The sequence below is a fragment of the Balaenoptera ricei genome, chromosome 16 (genome assembly GCF_028023285.1).
Source record: "Balaenoptera ricei isolate mBalRic1 chromosome 16, mBalRic1.hap2, whole genome shotgun sequence".
In the NCBI taxonomy this organism is placed as follows: domain Eukaryota; kingdom Metazoa; phylum Chordata; class Mammalia; order Artiodactyla; family Balaenopteridae; genus Balaenoptera; species Balaenoptera ricei.
In genome coordinates this window covers 14188009-14207606 of record NC_082654.1, presented here as the reverse complement: position 1 = coordinate 14207606, position 19598 = coordinate 14188009, and the positions used below count along the sequence as shown (strand labels likewise).

Below are 19598 nucleotides of genomic sequence, written 5' to 3'. Positions count from 1 at the left end.
CATGTGGAGAGCTTCCCAGAGGCCTTGCACCCTCCCTCCCAGCTGCCCCCGGCTCACATCACATCACATCACAGCCACCAATTTCATCAGGTTACTCCCAGCCTCAAGCACCTGCTGTGGCTCTCCTCTGCTCTTCATATCAGATCTAACCCTTTAACCAATCAGACAGCTCCATTAGCGCCCGCACCACTGCCGCCCCATCGTGACTGCCCCCAGACAACCCCCTGCACCAGCTGGGCTGTGTTCTCTGCCATCTGGGAAGCCATCTGCCATCCCCCAGGCCCTCTCGTGCACCGGTCTGCAGGGAGAAAAGGCCCCACTAACCTTCCCGTGGGAGGATCTGACCCTTGTGGCTGCCCTCCCACCAGGCACAGCCTTGAACTACTCTTCCAGGAGTGGGGGACGGGGCCAAGGACACAGAGTTAGCTGGGCTGGAGGAGGACACCTGGTTCCACCCGCACCAGCTCTGCCACAGGCAGGACTCTGTCCTGGGCCTCAGTCTCCGCAGCTGCAACCTGGGCTAACGACTGCTCCCCTTCACCAGGCTGCGTGGAGACCGCAAGGGAAGACCTATGAGAAAATGACAGCCCCGAACTGGGTGCAGAGCAGGTACTCAGGAAGCACAGGCCCACCCACCGTTCTGAGGCCCAGAGCACACACCTGCTGACTGAGGTTTTCCACCTACATTTCCATTGGAAGGCCACTTATTCCCCTGCCCTGGACCAGAGGAAGCCCCCTACCACCACGTGTGCACCCTGGAAACCACTGCGGGCAAGAAGGGTGGCCGTCAGCCTCCGGTGCCCAAGGCCAGCCAGGCTGACCCGTGCTCGTGCTTCACAGCCCTAGCATTTCTGCTTGAGCTGAGCATCCCCACCCCGTGACTCAGCAACTCCACCAGCAGGATTCTACCCGAGAGAAATATGTACGTGCCCCCAAAAAGACCTGTTCCAGAATGTTCACAGCAGTTTTTTTCATAATTGCCAAAAACTGGAAACAATCCAAACATCCATCCACAGGAGAACGGATGAACAAAGTATGGTATGGCCATACAATGAAATACTACTCAGCAATAAAAAGGGAGCAAAATCCTCTACACCCAACAACATGAACAAACCTCAAAAGCACTGTGTTGAAAACAAGACCCTGGTCATGAAAGAGCAGATGCTCTAAGGTTCCATTCATATGAAGTTCGAGAACATCTCAGGTGAAAGGTATCAGAACAATGGTTACCTCACAGGGTGGGTAGATAGAGACCAGGATGGGGCACAAGGGAACTTTCTGGAGTGATGAAAATGTCCTGTATCTTGCCTAGTGTGGTGTTAACACAGCATATCAGCATCCTATTGCTGCTGTAATAAATTATCACAAACTCAGTGACTTAAAACCAGACAGTTCTGGAAGTCAGAAGTCTGACACGGGTCTCACCGGGCTAAAAATCAAGGTGTCGACCGGGTTGGGTTCCTTCTGGAGGCTCCAGGGGAAAATCCACTTCCTTGCCTTTTCCAGCTTCTAGGGGACACCTGCACTCCTTGGCTTGTGTCCCCTCCCCCCATCTTCAAGGCCAGCAGCAGAGCCCCTCCGAATCTCTGACTCTGGCCTTCCTGCCTCCCATTGTCCCTCTGCCCTTATAAGGACCCTTGGGGTTACACTGAGCCCACCCCGATAATCCAGGACAATCTCTCCATCTCAAATCCCTTAATGCAATCACTTCTACAAAGTCCCTTTGACTATGCAAGGTAACATATGTGAATGTTCCAGGAGAGTAGGACACGGACATCTTGAAGGACCATTATTGGGCCCACCACACCTGAGTATATGGATTTTACATATGTAAAATCCACGAGCTACACACTTAACATTTGTATGCTTTACTGTATGTGAATTATACCAGTTATAGCCATAAAGAGCAAACAAGAAGGGCACCTATAACCTGGGCTGTAGATGTCACGTCCCGGGCATGGCGTCGCAGGCACCATCTCACTTAATCCTCATACCTACCCTGCATCATCAACTGCTTTCTGGAAACGGAGGCGTGAGGAGAGAGAAAACCTCGCCTGCAGCTGGCAGGAGGCAAGGCCAGCTCAAATCCAAGCTCTGCCTGCTCCCCAGGTCACCAAAGACCCCTGCTACAGGAGACGTCCTTTGATGCCCCATTGTTATTGCCATGTGAGTACTAGAACTTTCTCCTAACTCGGTTCTGAGAAAAACAGTGGTATGAGTGGGATGAGAAAAGAAAACTCAAGGTGGGGACAGCAGGGGTGATGGAGGCTACACACCGGAGACCCCCTGCCCTGTCCAGAGGGGTGACCGTGCTTGGGCTCCACCCAAGAGAGGAATCAGAAATCCAGATTTTTAGCTGAAATCTCTCATCCATTTTAATTATAGGCAATGAGTTCAAATGGATGAGCAAACCTTTGTCCACAGGCCTCCAGCCAGCCACCTCGTGCACCCCACTGCACCCCACCCCACCTGCTCCAGCAGGCCTGCCAGCAAGCCGCAGCCTCGCCCCTCAGAACCCCGCTCTGCTCTCTGCAGGGCACGGGCACCTGCGGGGAAACTGACAGAAGGACACAAAGCTGCTCCGGTGAGAAGGGACCTGACCGCTCCTAAAGGGAGCCCATGAGGCAGCTGTAACGAGGCCTCCTGCCTGCTGGGAACGCACACGCCAGCGGGGACCAGAGACCCCGTTCCTGCGATCCCTGCTGCTCCCACCACTAAGGCACCTCCAAAAAGAAGGTCTGGGGCTTCCAGGCAAATTTGCCGTTTTGCCAGATGCCCACCTGAGGGCCCCTGACCGCACCTTGATATCTGGGGCCCAGGCCACCTGTGTCCAGGTTCAAGCAGAGCTCTGCTGAGCCATCCACAGCTGGGAGCCCAGGCACCTCAGGCAGCACCCGCCGTGGGCTCTAGGAGGAGACAGCTCGGTTACTTTTCAAGTCCCCCCGCCTCTCGTGCCCGCACAGAGCCCTGCACCTGGGCAGTGCCCAGCCCACCCTGCTCCCTGGATGGTTGGTGGTGTAAGGGAGCCAAGGGGTCTTGTGGCGTGGCTTTCTTGTGGCTGGGGGCAAAGCATGTGAGCGAGTGTTACAGAAATTATCCAGGACAATGATTTTTGAAGAACACAAAAATCCAAACTCGGAAGCCATCAGGCCGCCTACCCACTCTCACCCCATGGGGCCTTAACCAAGAACCATCACCTTTTGAGCCTCTGCGTCCTTGTCTATAAAAGGAGGATAACACCCCCTTCCCCACGGCACTGGGTTTTATGAAAGCGCATCTACCGGCTCTGTCTCACCTGGCCGGCAAGTCTGGAAGGCTGGACACCGAGTGGTCAGCAGGGGCTGCTCTGAGGGGTGTGGCCCTGGCTGTTTCCTCCTTTCTTCCTTTGGATTACACTTTCCGTGATGAACATGCAGCGCTCTTGTCATAGAACCAGCGTTACCTTGGTTTTTACCCAGTCCCTGCCCAGGACACGGCGAGGACAGAGGAGATGGCTGGGCAGGGTGGGGTGAGCAGGGTGTGAAGCTGGCCTTCACCCAGCGCCTCCTGCAGCCTCGCCGCTACTGCTCAGCCGCGGTACTGGTCCTGCCCGAGGTCCCTGCCTGCTCCTCCGCTTCCCGCACCAGGACCCGCAGCCTCCACCAGCTCCCGGCGATCACCCGGCTCCCGCACTCTGGGGGCCACGCTCTGTCTGGCAAATCTCCCCAGCGGTCCTATGCAGGAGGCTGTACCTCTCAGCTGCATCCTAGAGATGAGGAGACAGAAGCTCGGGAAGGCTTTCAGTCCTGCCCAAGACCTCACAAGGAGCACGCTGCAGAGCTGAGACTCGCACCCGGGACTTGAGCTGGTCCCACGATGCCACACTGCCCTCCAGAGCTGAGCGCTCAGCTCAGGGACCCACCTGGAAGGAGCTCTCAAACTGCCTTGACCTCTCGGCCTCCTCCAGGCCCAGGAGAGGAGCTCTACTTAGTGGGTGTCGCTCTGGCTCTAACACTCAACCCTCCAAATGTCCCCAGCTGTCCCCTGCCTGAAGTGGGCCATCCTTGGTGCTGAGACAGAAATCTTGCCACCCTGCGGGGTGGGGGGGGGGGGTGGGCGGGGGGCTTTCTGCTTGGATCGCAGGCCTTACCCTGAGCTCCTAGGTCCTGGCTCCACCGCTGAGCTCCAGCCCTTCCAACCAGCACTGCCCTCAGCTTTACTCATTCACCTCCTGGTCGGAGTCCTGCTGTTCGGTCGCCAAATCTGGGAACAAGCCTGGAGCTGGCACTGTGCATGGGACGGCCACAGGGCCCCCCCCCATGGGCTCTGGGCCCTGAGGATCCAGCTGGGGGTCGGGGGAGGCAAGAGAGGTTAACCTTGAATTGTAAGCATATTCACAGATGGAAACCAACTGACAAATTCTTCTCTGAGGGTGAGGCAAAACCAGTTGTGAGCACGGGAAGAAGTGTGGGGAGGGAGGCGCTTTGCTGGCAGAAGGAGTTGGGAGGGGCCTCTATCTTGGGACACGAAATCCCTGACTACTTTTTTTTTTTAAATAAATTTTATTTATTTATTTATTTATTTGGCTGTGTTGGGTCTTCATTTCTGTGCGAGGGCTTTCTCTAGTTGCGGCGAGCGGGGGCCACTCTTCATCGCGGTGCGCGGGCCTCTTACTGTCGCGGCCTCTCTTGTTGCGGAGCACAGGCTCCAGACGCGCAGGCTCAGTAGTTGTGGCTCACGGGCCTAGTTGCTCCGCGGCATGTGGGATCTTCCCAGACCAGGGCTCGAACCCGTGTCCCCTGCATTGGCAGGCAGATTCTCAACCACTGCGCCACCAAGGAAGCCCCCCTGACTACTTCTTAATGAGTCACAGGCTGAGCAGGGCCACCCCTCTGCCACGGTCATTGTATTTTTGGCTTCTGTTTGTGTTTGCCACTTATTTCAACCTCACTGCTAGTATTTCAGTAACAAGTGGCCCCGCCCTCCCCCACTCCCCCCGCCACTAAGATTTTTGAGGGGCAGTGTTAACAGGATCCCAGCTGCATTCTTCAGCATGCTTTATTGTATCTTAAGGCCTTACTCTACAGGAATACATGTCCATTTCATAATACATACAACTATATAACTATAGATATATTGCAACGTATATACTATATATTATATATATAATATAGCTCACTGAGGAAGTCTGTTTTTTCCATATAACTATTCATTCAACACACAAGGTTTAGATCAAAAAATAAGTAGGACAAAGTGAATTCTGACTTTCCTACTGCGCCCTGATAAATCCCATCCCGTGGGCTCATCTTCCTTCCTGAGAACCTCAGGCTCTGCCCCCGGCATGTAGCACTTTGGGATCTCACCAGTGAATGTTCAGGGAAGGCCCAAGGAATGCAGCGTTGGGGAAAAAATCAATGCCCACAACTAGCCAAGTCCTTGTGGGTTCATGTTTGAATGAACCATACGAACCCCAAGGGAAGACCCATCAGAAGCTTCCACAGTCTCTGTCTCTCTCTTCCTCTGTCTCTTTCCTTCCCTTTCCTCCACCTCTGTTGCTCCCTCTCCCTATCGCTCCATACCTGCATGCACACACATACTTATGCGTGCACACGTACACACACACACGCACACACACACTCCCAGCAGCCTGTCTTGAGACAGGTCTGAAAGGACCGAGCAAGCCCAGCAGTATCAGGTCTTTGCTGGGTCTCTGGCACGACTGCTCACCATTCCCCTTCGGACTAGACAATCCCCTTTCTTCCAAGTCCTCTCCAGGGCCCAAGCTGGGTGCTGCCACCCCAGTGTCCCTATCCTCAGCCTCCCCCATCCTCAGTATCCCAACCCAGACAAGCAGAGTCTTCGCTTGCCTTGAGGGACAGCATGACCCTACTCTGCCACTAGGTCACTGTGTGCTCTTCAGGTGACTGCCACTTTCTAGGATTCTGTTTCTTTATCAGGAAAATGAAGAGGTTGGCTCATAGATGCTGAAAGCCCAATTGTACCTTCCAGCTTTAACCATTTCTCACTCTGATCATCAAAGTCACACCTTTATCAGCTGATGGCTGATAAAGACTCAAATCTGCACAGCAACTCTGTCCCCAGATCTCCACTAATTCTGATTCCATGATGCCTCAATGTACCAAGCAATAAAATCCCCTCTATGTGGGCCTAATAAAATGTCATAACGTTTTTATTTTGCCAAGGACAGACATTAAAACTGTCTTATTAAACCTATTATCTGCTATTTTATTCAATTCATAAAAGAACGGAAAATAGGACTGCACTAGTTATCTATTGCTATTAAGAAAAAAACTGTCCCCTACAGGTAGTTATGGTGCTAGTAACCCGAATAAGTCATTTGCAGGAGATAGTTCCTAGGTGAGGGCTGTACATACAGGTATTTCCCTGAAAATCTTCACATTCAGCAAAATCCTATTAAACATAACAGGATTCATGGGGAAAATAGGGTTGGTGCATATCAGTCAACACCTACAGAACCCTGCACCTGAACCTTTCCAAAACCAGTAACGGCTCGAGTGCTATCCTGGTCCAGCGGCCACTGGGCCCTGGACCCAAGACCACACAGTGAATAAGTCGTTGGCTCCTGTTCCTCCTTTGAGATGAAGGACCTCAGGGGCACTCACTTCTTACAGACACCGATCTCATCAAAATGAAAAGCCCCATCCAGAATGTCACCTGCACCACTGTTTTCTTACAGGGGCAATGCCTTCCAGCTCCTTCACCTGCCCTCTGAGCTTTCCCATACAGCTTAAGGGGATGGAAAGATAAAAAATGGCCACCACTGGCACTAAAGGAAGGTGAATCTACACATTTTCCATTTTCTTCTTAATTCTTATTGATCTTTAATCATGAGAAAGCCCATCCTGATCTACCAAAACATAAGCACACAGGGAAAATTTGCCAATGAGCCAACACAACTTCCACGTATACCCACATCATTGCCCCATTTATCAATCATAGAAACGCGTGTTGTAACAAACAAATAATTTCAGGTGTAAGATAACGGGAAGTGGCTTTGAAGAAAATTCAACTGTGAGTAACATCTGATTTACAAAGGGCTGATTTCTGGACAATTGGCATGCACTCACAGAACGTCTTAAAAAGTAAGGAAATCCAACCTACAAGTTGTTTGAAAACGTACGACAAGTTTTTAAGGTTTGTACTTGTAACATGTGAGTCAAGCTGACTCTTGTTAGATTAAAAATAGCTGCAAATTTTTTGCAGCACCTCCATTAAGAGGTGGAGACTGGGGGCTTCCCTGGTGGCGCAGTGGTTGAGAATCTGCCTGCCAATGCAGGGGACACGGGTTCGAGCCCTGGTCTGGGAAGATCCCACATGCCGCGGAGCGACTGGGCCCGTGAGCCACAACTCCTGAGCCTGCGCGTCTGGAGCCTGTGCTCCGCAACAAGAGAGGCCGCGATAGTGAGAGGCCCGCGCACCGCGATGAAGAGTGGCCCCCGCTTGCCACAACTAGAGAAAGCCCTCGCACAGAAACAAAGACCCAACACAGCCATAAATAAATAAATAAATAAACAAATGTGGGGTTTAAAATATTCTGATATGAAAAGAGTACTTTAAAAAAAAAAAGAGGTGGAGTCTGTTTCTCCACCCCTTGCCTCTGGCTGGCCTGGTGAATTGCTTTGAGGACTAGAATGACTTCTCAGGAAGGTCTCAAGGCCTTGCAGCCTCGTCCCTCCTCCTCCTGCTGCCCTGAGACCACCACGTGCAGGAGCCCGAGCTAGCCTCCTTGAGGATGAAAGACCACATGGAGAAAGAACCCAGCTGCCAGCCAGCACCACCCCCCAGGCCCATGAGTGAGGCTATCTGGACTCTCCAGCCCAGCTGAGTCATCAGATGGCTGCAGTCACATTAGTGACCCTAGGCAAAGCCAGTAAAAGACCTACCCAGCAGAGACCTGCCAACAGAATCAGGAGCAAATACAATGGCTATTGTTTTAAACCATTAAATCCTGGGATAGTTTCTTACATAGCAAAAGCAGATATAATGTGATATTTTGTAGATATTTCACTAATTCTTTATTAATTTAATAGTTTCCCCCACTTGGGAGCCAATAAACCTTTGATTCAGGTCTCAATGATTCCATAGGCCCCTAAGAAGGATCTAATCCAGCCCCCAAAGTGGCAGTGTCTCCAAAGACCCTACCAGGATTGATTCAAAGCCAAGGGCTGACCAACAACCCAAACTCTAGGAAGGCATCATGCAGCAGGTTCAAGAGGAACCCGACAGATGTAAAACACAGAGGAGAACAGTTCCCAACATTCACACTGCTCCTGGGGGAGGCTGAAGACTCCCTAACCAACGCACCTGAATCTTTCTGACTGTGGTAGGCTGAAAAACGCGCCGCCCACCCCAAATGTGCCTGTGTTCTAATCCCTGGAACCCGTGAATATATGAAAAAAGGATTTTGCAGATGTGATTAAATTAAGGATCTTGAAAGAGGGAGATTATCCTGGATTATCCAGGTGGGCTTAATAAGAGATCCTTATACAAGAGTCCTTATAAGAGGAGGTAGGAGGGGCACAGTCAGGGGGAAGATGTGACAATGGAAGCAGAGATTGGAGCGATGCACTTTGAAGATGGAAGAAGGGGCCGCGAGCCAAGGAATGCAGGTGACCTCTAGAAGCAGGAAAATGCGAGGAGGCGGGTTCTCCCCTAGAGCCTCCAGAAGGAACACAGCTCTGCCAGCACCTTGACTTTAGACCGATGAGACCCAGTTTGGAATTACTTCCAACCTCCAAACTATAAGATAATACATTTGTGTTGTTTTATGCCACTGAGTTTGTGATCATTTTTACAACAGCAGTAGGAAACTAATACACTGGGTAATTCCTCCTGACTACAAGAACGTAACTTGGAACTTTTATCTGTAATAACAAAAACAGTTAATAATAATAGCTAACATTAATTTAGTGTCTACTTTGTGCTCGGCTCTGTTCTAAGTGCTTTTCTTGTATAAACTCATTTAATCCTCACAAAAACCATATGAAGAAGACTATCACAATCCATATTTTACAGATGAGAAAACTGAGCCTTTAAGAGGTTAAGTAACTCGCTGGGGCCACAGAACAGGTAAACGACACAGCCCACAGCTGAGCCCAGGCAGTCTGGCTCCAGACCCCACATTTAACCATTACATCTCCCAAATCAAACCAACAATGATAATAATCAATTACAGCCATTTACTGAGCCCCCTCTAGGTACCAGCCTCATGCCCAGCCCTGGACATACTGTCTCTCACTTAATAGTCACAACACCCCAGTGGAGCAGGATTATTATTCATCCTTGTTTACAGCAGAAGAAATTGAGGCACAGCAATGTTTCACTCAGATGTTAAACACATCTGAACCTAGAAGCATCAGAAGCAAAAGCTCGAGTTTAACCATACACCCTCCTGCCTCCTTCATCCCACTTGAGGCCCAGATGGTTGAGAAGAGGACAGAGATAAGTAGCACGACCACATAATTTATCTTCCAAACTGAGATACTCAGAAAGTGAACAGAGTCACTATTAATGCTTTCACTGGGACAAGAGGCATAGAGCAGAACTGTCCCGGCAAACCCAGACACACGGCCACCCTAAAGATAAGGGGACTAAAATCAAGGTGCACACTCTGCAGGTCACAGTTCCCCAGAAGGGGTGCGGTGGAACAGCTGTCGGCCCCTCCTGACATCTACAGCTGCCAGGTCACAGTCAAGGCTGGAAAGGGAGGGTGGTCCTGGCAGAGCTCAGAGCAGAATCTGCAAAGCTCCAGATCTGGGGCGTCATCACGGCGGGCCGAGTCATTCCGATGGTGGTCTGGGAGTCCATTCAGGGCAGAGGTTGGGCAGCCCTGGATAGAGCCCAGGTATGCAAAGAGACCTTGAACCCCACTGGTGCCCCAGTCAGAAACCCATCGTGGAGCTCAGAGCCTTGGCAAAGGGCTAAGTGAAAGCCAAGCAGGGTCAGCATCCTGAGACACCAGCTCTCCTCTAAAGACCTGGGTCTGAACAAGACAAGGTTGCCCACTCTGACCACTATTATTCAACATAGTTTTGGAAGTTTTAGCCACAGCAATCAGAGAAGAAAAAGAAGTAAGAGGAATCCAAATCAGAAAAGAAGAAGTAAAACTGTCACTGTTTGCAGATGACATGATACTATACATAGAGAATCCTAAAGATGCTACCAGAAAACTACTAGAGCTAATCAATGAATTTGGTAAAGTAGCAGGATACAAAATCAATGCACAGAAATCCCTTGCATTCCTATACACTAGTGATGAAAAATCTGAAAGAGAAATTAAGGAAACACTCCCATCTACAACTGCAACAAAAAGACTAAAATACCTAGGAATAAACCTACCTAAGGAGACAAAGACCTGTATGCAGAAAACTATAAGACACTGATGAAAGAAATTAAAGATGATACAAACAGATGGAGAGATATACCATGTTCTTGGATTGGAAGAATCAACATTGTGAAAATGACTGTACTACCCAAAGCAATCTACAGATTCAATCCAATCCCCATCAAACTACCAATGGCATTTTTCACAGAATTAGAACAAAAAATATCACAATTTGTATGGACACACAGAAGACCCCGAATAGCCAAAGCAATCTTGAGAAAGAAAAACAGAGCTGGAGGAATCAGGCTCCTGGACTTCAGACTATACTACAAAGCTACAGTAATCAAGACAGTATGGTACTGGTACAAAAGCAGAAATATAGATCAATGGAACAGGATAGAAAGCCCAGAGATAAACTCATGCACATATGGTCACCTTATCTTTGATAAAGGAGGCAAGAATATACAGTGGAGACAGCCTCTTCAATAAGTGGTGCTGGGAAAACTGGACAGCTACATGTAAAAGAATGAGATTAGAACGCTCCCTAACACCATACACAAAAATAAACTCAAAATGGATTAAAGACCTAAATGTAAGGCCAGACACTATAAAACTCTTAGAGGAAAACATAGGCAGAACACTCCATGACATAAATCACAGCAAGATCCTTTTTGACCCACCTCCTAGAGAAATGGAAATAAAAACAAAAATAAACAAATGGAACCTAATGAAACTTAAAAGCTTTTGCACAGCAAAGGAAACCATAAAGAAGATGAAAAGACAACCCTCAGAATGGGAGAAAATATTTGCAAATGAAGCAACTGACAGAGGATTAATCTCCAAAATATACAAGCAGCTCATGCAGCTCAATATCAAAAAAACAAAGAACCCAATCCAAAAATGGGCAGAAGGGACCTAAATAGACATTTCTCCAAAGAAGATATACAGATTGCCAACAAACACATGAAAGAACACTCAACATCACTAATCATTAGAGAAATGCAAATCAAAACTACAATGAGGTATCAGCTCACATCAGTCAGAATGGCCATCATCAAAAAATCTACAAACAGGGCTTCCCTGGTGGCGCAGTGGTTGAGAATCTGCCTGCCAATGCAGGGGACATGGGTTCGAGCCTTGGTCTGGGAAGATCCCACATGCCGCAGAGCAACTAGGCCCATGAGCCACAACTACTGAGCCTGCGCGTCTGGAGCCTGTGCTCCACAACAAGAGAGGCCGCGATAGTGAGAGGCCCGCGCACTGCAATGAAGAGTGGCCCCCGCTTGCTGCAACTGGAGAAAGCCCTTGCACAGAAACGAAGACCCAACACAGCTAAAAATAAATAAATAATTTAAAAAAATAAAAACACAAACCTGCTGATGTCTTAAATTTAAAAAAAAAAAAAATCTGCAAACAATAAATCCTGGAGAGGGTGTGGAGAAAAGGGAACCCTCCTGCACTGTTGGTGGGAATGTAAATTGATACAGCCACCATGGAGAACAGTATGGAGGGTCCTTAAAAAACTAAAAATAGAACTACCATATGACCCAGCAATCCCACTACTGGGCATATACCCTGAGAAAACCATAATTCAAAAAGAGTCATGGGGCTTCCCTGGTGGCGCAGTGGTTGAGAGTCTGCCTGCCAATGCAGGGGACATGGGTTCGAGCCCTGGTCTGGGAAGATCCCACATGCCGCGGAGCAACTAGGCCCGTGAGCCATAATTACTGAGCCTGCGCATCTGGAGCCTGTGCTCCGCAACAAGAGAGGCCGCGATAGTGAGAAGCCCGCGCACTGCAATGAAGCGTGGCCCCCGTTTGCCACAACTAGAGAAAGCCCTCGCACAGAAACGAAGACCCAACACAGCCATAAATAAATAAATAAATTCATTAATTAATTTAAAAAAATAAAAATAAAAATAAAACCTAAATTTCTAAAAAAAAAGAGTCATGTACCAAAATGTTCATTGCATCTATATTTACAATAGCCAGGACATGGAAGCAACCTAAGTGTCCATCGACAGATGAATGGATAAAGAAGATGTGGTGCATATATACAATGGAATATTACTCAGCCATAAAAAGAAATGAAATTGAGTTATTTGCAGTGAGGTGGATGGACCTAGAGACTGTCATACAGAGTGAAGTAAGTCAGAAAGAGAAAAACAAATACCGTATGCTAACACATATATATGGAATCTAAAAAAAAAAAAAAAAAAGTGGTTCTGAAGAACCTAAGGGCAGGACAGGAATAAAGATGCAGAAATACAGAGTGCACTTCAGGACACGGTGGGGGGTGAGGGTAAGCTGGGACGAAGTGAGAGAGTGGCATGGACATATACACACTACCAAATGTAAAATAGATAGCTAGTGGGAAGCAGCTGCATAGCACAGGGAGATCAGCTCGGTCCTTTGTGTCCACCTAGAGGGGTGAGATAGGGAGGGTGAGAGGGAGACGCAAGAGGGAGGAGATATGGGGATATATGTATATGTATAGCTGATTCACTTTGTTATACAGCAGAAACTAATACACCATCGTAAAGCAATTATATTCCAATAAAGATGTTAAATAAATAAACAAATAAAATAAAGACCTGGGCCTGCTGGACACGAAGCCGCGGGGCCTGAGGCTCAGGCTGTGTCTGCCCCTTCCCAGCAGTGGGATCTCGTCCAGCCCTTCTTTCCTCTGAGCCTCCTGGACGAAATGCAGCCTCTGATAACTGCCCTATCTCCATCCACAGGATTCATAATAATAAACAACAATAGTGGACAACAGCAAGTATTCACCATGAGCCAGGAAGTGTACTCAGCACTTAGCAGGGGTTATGGGAGTAAATAAAATCCACTCTGGGATGGGTACTAAGGTTATTCCCACTTTACAGATGAGGAAACTGAGGTGGGGGGGAGTAAGTAAATTGCCCAGAATCCCATTGCTGATAAGTAGTGAAGCTAGGATTGGAATCCAAGCTGACTGCTCTTGTAAAATCCCATTGGAACATTCTCTCCTCCCCACCTGGCCAACCCAGAGCGGCACACTCTAGTGCAGGGATCCCCAGAGGGAGGGTCCCATTCCCCTGGTGCGCCAGGGACCAGGCAGTCACATTTCACACTAATTCTCGCCCAATTATAAGACTCATTGATGGGCTTTGCAAATATATCCCCAGGCCCCATTTCCCTGGTGGGTCTAATTCCAGAAAATCTGGGAATGAGAATTTTAATGACCTCCCCCCAGGTGATTCCTAAAGCTTTTCCCTTCCTGTTCAAGCCCCTCTTGAGCCTGTTTCCATGAAAGAGTCTGATGCTCCCATGTCCTTGACCTCCTCTAAAACTCTCTAGTCTCCCTCTGTACCCAGAGCGCAGCCTCAGCACAAAACCTTCTGCAGGCAGCAGGATCTGCCTAAAGTGTACTAACTTCATGTGGGTTCCATGCATTTGGGCTATGGTTACCTTCTGTTTGTGGAAATGATACAGGTTTTCTATTTATGGAAGTGATATAAATAAGACTCTTAAAATAAGTGCATTAAAGAAAAACAGTAGGTCAATTTTTTAAATAATACATTATAGTTTGGGTGGTCGGTACAGAAGAGGGGAACCTGAAGTAGCTAAAGACAGACGGAGAAGCAGTTCCCTGAGGATAAGAGGTGCCTGAGGAGGCTTTCCTGACAGCCCTGAGCTCTGTTCTAGCACCACCCCCGAGAGCTAGGTCACCCGGGGGAATGCATTTAATTCCGCTCAGCCTCAGTTTCCCCTTGTGTAAAATCACCCACTTCATGGAGTACTTATGAAGATTTAATGAGATGAGACAGGTGAAGTATTTAACACAGGGCTGGTGCTTAAAACTCCCTGGTGACTCAGACGGTCCAGCACCAGGGAGTGGACCGTGTCTGCAGCTCCCTCCCCTCCACTCCCACGTGCTAAGGTCCCAAGTCTGAAATGCAGACATGTGAAAACTCAGTGACTCTCAGACTTGGCCACTCACTCAAAGAGGTCCTGATATAATAGTTCTGGGGTGAGGCCTGGGCACCAGGAATTTTAAAACACTCTCCAAGTGCTTCTAACAGGCAGCCAGGATTAAGAACCACTGTGGTAACTAACCCCAGGGAATGTCCAGTGGCCAAAAAGTGTGGCTCCTGACACCACCCGCTCCAGGACCAGCCCTGGATGGCCGCTGCCCTCATTCTTGCTTCCCACCAGTGGACTCTGCAAAGATGGGGAAAGGTGTTCAAAAGCGTTCAAAACAGTTTCTTGCCCATCCGTTCTCTCCACTGTTCCCACAGCAGACCCAGCAGGCATCATGCACCCCTTTCACAGACCAGGCAAGGAAAGCTTAGGTGGAGCTGACCCGCAGTCTTTGGGCCCCAAAGCCACTTTGCTCCTCCAGCCCTCCGCACCTCTAGTGCACATCTGGACCAAAAGCAGGACTGGGAGTCATTTGCAATAAACGTAACGCAGCAAGGATCTGCAGAGCCCGCTGCGGTGGGGTCAGGGTCGTTTCTGAGCGGTGCTTGCTCTTCTTGGTCGTCTCCTTGGCTCACCCGGCTCTCCTGGCAATGCCCAGACCCGGGTGGGAGGCGATCGCTCCCTGCCACATGCTGCTTATTCATTAAACCCCTGGTTCCTCCCTGCCATTCTAATTATGCGCAGCGATAATAAAGAAGCTTTCTCCCTCACCAAAGAGGCCTATTTATGCGACGAGAGCACTTCGCCCCCGCAAGATTGAGTCGTCACTCAAAGCCTTGTTGGAATCAAAGTCGCATCTCTTCAGGGATTGACTGAACCCCACCCACCTCCCCCTCCAGCTTCCGCCCACTCCTGGGCATCCGCGTTTCTAGAAGCGCCACTTCCCTGTGGAGTGGGCAGGATGTGGATGCCATTCCCCACTGCTGTGCTCCCTCACAGCTTGCTGACTGAGATTCACTCAACACACAGTAGGACATTTATTGAGCACCTACTATGTGCCTCCCTAAGAGTATGGAAATGAAAGACACAGTCCCTGCCCCTGTTCGGAGAAAAGGGATTGAGAGAAAGAGCACAATCTTTTAGGTTCCATGACCAATTCATACCCCAACTCCAGCATTCATTGGCTGGGTGAATAGATTCATTGGCTGGGCAAAGTTACAGAATTTCTCAAAGGCCTCAACTGCCGCATCAACAAAATGGGTTAATAATAACACCAACCTCCTGGGGCTGTTGAGGGAGTCAGTGGGATATTCCCATAGGAAACTGGAATGAACGCTAGTTGGGATTAGCCATGGTTAGCACCAAAGGCTTTGCCCCACACAGGCAGGATCTCATCCAGATGGAGGAGTCCAGGAAGGCTTCCTGAGAAGTGATACCTGAGCTGGGTTTTGAAGGATAAGCAGGAGTTTGCTAGAGAAAGTGAGGATGTTCCAAACAGGAGGAACTGCATGAGGGCCACAGGAGATGACAGGGCTCTGGGAAACGCAGGAGACGGTGTGGGAAACATGCACAGGCGTGCATCACGGTGACAGGGGACAGAGCTGCAAGGCAGGTGTGGACATGCAAGTGGATCCCATGGCCACAGCCCTAACTAGTGATACCCAGAGCATCACTTCGACTTTTTCTTGGCTCCTTTGGGAGCTGCAACCAGCACCCTTCCACGCCCATCCAGAGTTTGGTGGCCACAGGAAAGTGAGGCAGCCGCACTCTATTAGTCATGCACTCATTCATGCAGACGCTCAACACAACTCCGGGAGGGCCCAGCACATGCTGCGAGACCACCTCCTAACCCTCACTCAGCCCGTTTCCAGATGTGCCACGCTGGCCTGGCAGCTTTCTCCTCAGTGAAATAGGGGTAAAAGTGCCCCCTCCTAGAGTCATTCATCCAATAACAAATGTGATCAGGGCTAAGTGAGATAATTCAGTATTCTCAGATTTCAATATAAACTGAGTCCTCAATAAATGTCACAATTTAAAATGTTTATTTTTATTACGATTACCTGCCAGGATGGTAAGAATCCCATCTCCAAAGCCCAAAGCACTGCTTCCAGAGGTACCCCCAACCCAGGCAAAACCCCTGCCTGCTGTGCCTCTCCTTCCCTTCCCCCCACCCTGGAGCAAGTGACCTGGTTTCCACTGCCCACACCTAGCCCTGACTCGGTCACCACAGGAGCTAGTCCAGCCTGAACCACCCCAGCCCCCCAGTTCCCCTCATCCTTCTAGGGCGCCACATGTCAACCAACTCAGGTATTGGTGGGGGCAAGACTGAGGGTCATCTCAGCCTTTTTGGTCCAAAGCTCCATGGGTTAAAGGGTGGACCTTCTGATTCTATAAAGTAACTAATTTAAATGTTCTATTAACGAAATTTGCAAACACATACAAAGCAAATGGAATAGTAATGAACCATCAGGTACCCACCCCCCTGCTTCAATGCCTACCAACCTGCCATTCTTGTTTCACAGGCACGTCCCCCACTTGATTTACTGGGAAAAGTTTTATAGCTTTATGGCCATCCCTTCTAGCATACCCCACCACCCGGGGCTCCCACTGCTTCCAAGTCCCAACACACTTTGATGCCTCTGGCACCGAGAGAATCCTGGAAATAATCCCCTGAAGAGCAATCATTTTTATGTCCCTAATAGAATGGTAATCACTGGCCCACAGGGGCTATACAGGATGGTGGTGAAGGGCTGGAGCCCTGGAATCAGATGGCCTAGATCCAAATCAATACTCACTAGATATGTGACCTTGGATAGGTCATTCAACCTATGTTTAGATTTCCTACCCAGTAAAAGGGGAATGCTGGTACCAGGTTTCTCGTGTGGCTTTAAGAAATAAAATAATGCATGTTCATTGCCCAGCACAGAATATGCAGTGAGGAAACCTTAGAAATAGACGTGTTAGGTGGTGGGTGAGCAAGCTCTGCTCCTATGAGATACTATTAATATCTCTCATCTTATAGATGAAGGGATGGAGGCCCGAGAGAAGCAGTGAGCTGCCAGGGACAGCCTGCTCTGTGTCCCAAGTCCATGTGCCTGGAATTGTCACAGCATGCCTTGAACCACAGATCACTGGAAGTGAAGAAACACTCTAGAATAGATACAGGCAGCAGTGGCCGGTGGCCCAGCACACCCCACATGTCTCCCCATTCTGGATGGGCAGCTCTCGCAGCCTGAGAGGAGACAACTACACAGCGCCCCTGTGAGTGTCTGTGCAGGGCGGGGGTGCTGAATTCCATTTTTCTAGACAAAGCGGGGGAGGAGGCTGGTACACGTCGCTGCTCACTCTTCTGATCTGACAAATCCTATGGCCAGCCTTGCACTGGATATAGCCACCCACTATTCTAGCATGAGAGGCAAGAAACTGCTTCACTAACTTAAGCTTTAGCAGTCCTTAGCAGTTCTGATGTCCCTCCCTATCATCCTACTTTTTTTTTTTTTTTTTCCAATTTAAAGGAGAAGGGTGGGGAAAAGATAAATCAATCCAGTTGCTGAGTGATGTTCAGACAAAGACAGCCTCCAGCCCATTGCCCGTGTTTGCCAGCTGAGGAAGGGCAGGGGAGGGGGGCAGATTTGGGATGCTGTATTTAGGCCCCGCCTGGACTCTCCACGTCCCTTCCAGGAATGAGCCTTGTCAGGATCTCCCCCTCCCCCCAGCACTCCCCCACCACTGCAGTGTCGTGTCGGGAGGCACCTCCCAGATCCGCAGGAACAATGGGCTGGGGAGGGGGCAGGTGCGACTCGGAGCTCATCAGTGGGCGAGGGGACGCGGCCACAGACAGCAAGACTGCGAGTACACTTCTCGTGGTGGTTGTGCTGCCACCTGAATCAGTTTCCCCAGCTCCGGTGGGGTCCCCGCAGAGCCGAGCGCTCCTTTCCTGGATGAATTTCCCTTACGCCCTAGGCATTTTAATTTCGTCCTCGCTAGGAGGCTTGCCTTGTCGCTCCGGAGGAAGCCCCCGGGCCACGCTCCCCTCCAGCAGCTGCTACTGCCGAGGCCCTGCAGGTCAGGGATGCGCGCACCCTCCGTGCGCCCAACTTTCCCCACTTGGGACCCACAGTCCTGGCCAGCCTGTCCCCTCTGCTGGCGAAAGCCATGATTTATAGCCCTGGGATCCAAGAGCTGTCCCTCCTCTTTCCCCCACTCCCAGGTCCAGTCTCGCTCCTTCCCCTCCCTCCCCCCACTTTCTGAGCCTGAACCACGCTTCCCAAAGAAAGCGGCCCTGGCACATTTGCGAAATGCGAGCGTCTGTCCTCTGCACTGGGCGCCGTCTCCTCCCCGCGAGCCCGGGCAAGAAGGGATAGAGGAGCCCCCGCCGCTTCCCTCCTCCTCAGCCCAGAGAATCCCCGGGGATGGGCGGGGATGGAGAGTGAGATGCAGTTCGGCCCGGAGCTACAGCCGCCACTCCGGGTGCGTCCGTCCGGCCTCGTCGGGGTGAGAGAACAGGTCCAAATCTCTGACTCCCCCTGGTGCCCACCCCCGCCTCGCTGAGTCACGAAAATGAGCCGCTGGGGACACCGGGTCACCCCGAGGCCGACCGTTTAAATGGCCAGCGCGGGCGTCCCCGCATAGCACGCAAGGGACGGACATGGGGGACGGTTCTCACCCAGACGTGCATTGGGCCCCCGCAGGAGGCGACATCCCGCGGCGGGGACAGTGGGGTGTCCGGGCGGGGGCTGCGGTCTTCGCCGCAGTGTCCGCACCCCAGCTGGGAGCGGAGCACGTGACCAGCGCGCCACCCATGGCCCCCTGGACTCCCGGCCCCGCCGCGGTTGTGACCCCGGCCCTGCCTGCTAGGGAAGGGTGGAGCGGGGGCGCCTACTTTCCCGCGGCCCGCGAGGGGACTGCGGGGCGCCGAGCGCGCCTCATCCCTCCTCCACCCGCCCCGCCGCAGCCGCAGGACCCGCACCCTGCGTTCACCTCGGGGCCCAGTGTCGCTGCCGCCGGCCTCCTTGTCCGCCATGGTCGCGCAGCCCCCGCCCGCGAGAGGAGCCTCCGGCGCGGCGCCCGTGCCCGTGCAGGTCCCTGTCCGTGTTCTCGGCGGGCGCTCGGGCCGGGTCTGAGCCGCCGGGTAGCGGGAGCACTGCTCTGACGCGGCCGCCGCCGCAGCTCGGGCTCCTCCCCGTGCTCCTCCAGGGCCCGCCCCGCGCCCCCGCCCCGCCCAGCCGGCCCGCCTGGGAAGGAAGGCGCGGCGTCCGGCCCAGCGGAGAGCCCCGGGTCCTCCCGCCCGGAGCCGCCGCGCCTAGCCGGGCCCCTCCTCTCCGGGCCTCAACCCTGAGGCGGCCGCACCCCGG

At 51.1% G+C, this 19598-nt stretch overlaps 1 protein-coding gene across 4 annotated transcripts in view; it reads right to left on the bottom strand.

The window, feature by feature from the left end:
- Window positions 1-19393, bottom strand: part of HSPA12A (heat shock protein family A (Hsp70) member 12A) — a 69091-nt gene extending 49698 nt beyond the window's left edge. The window contains exons 1-2 of one of the 4 annotated variants that reach the window (XM_059901090.1): window positions 19225-19393; window positions 4130-4242 (exon numbers count right to left, since the gene is read on the bottom strand). Coding sequence is in view for 1 of the 4 variants with exons in the window: in XM_059901089.1 (XP_059757072.1) it covers window positions 19225-19267 (43 nt within the window). In the remaining 3 variants the exon portion in view is untranslated. Of the gene's footprint in view, window positions 1-4129; window positions 4243-12938; window positions 12954-19213 lie in introns of those variants that run through there. The other 3 variants (XM_059901091.1, XM_059901089.1, XM_059901092.1) reach the window with 3 other exon arrangements.
- Between the last annotated feature and the right edge of the window lie 205 nt (window positions 19394-19598).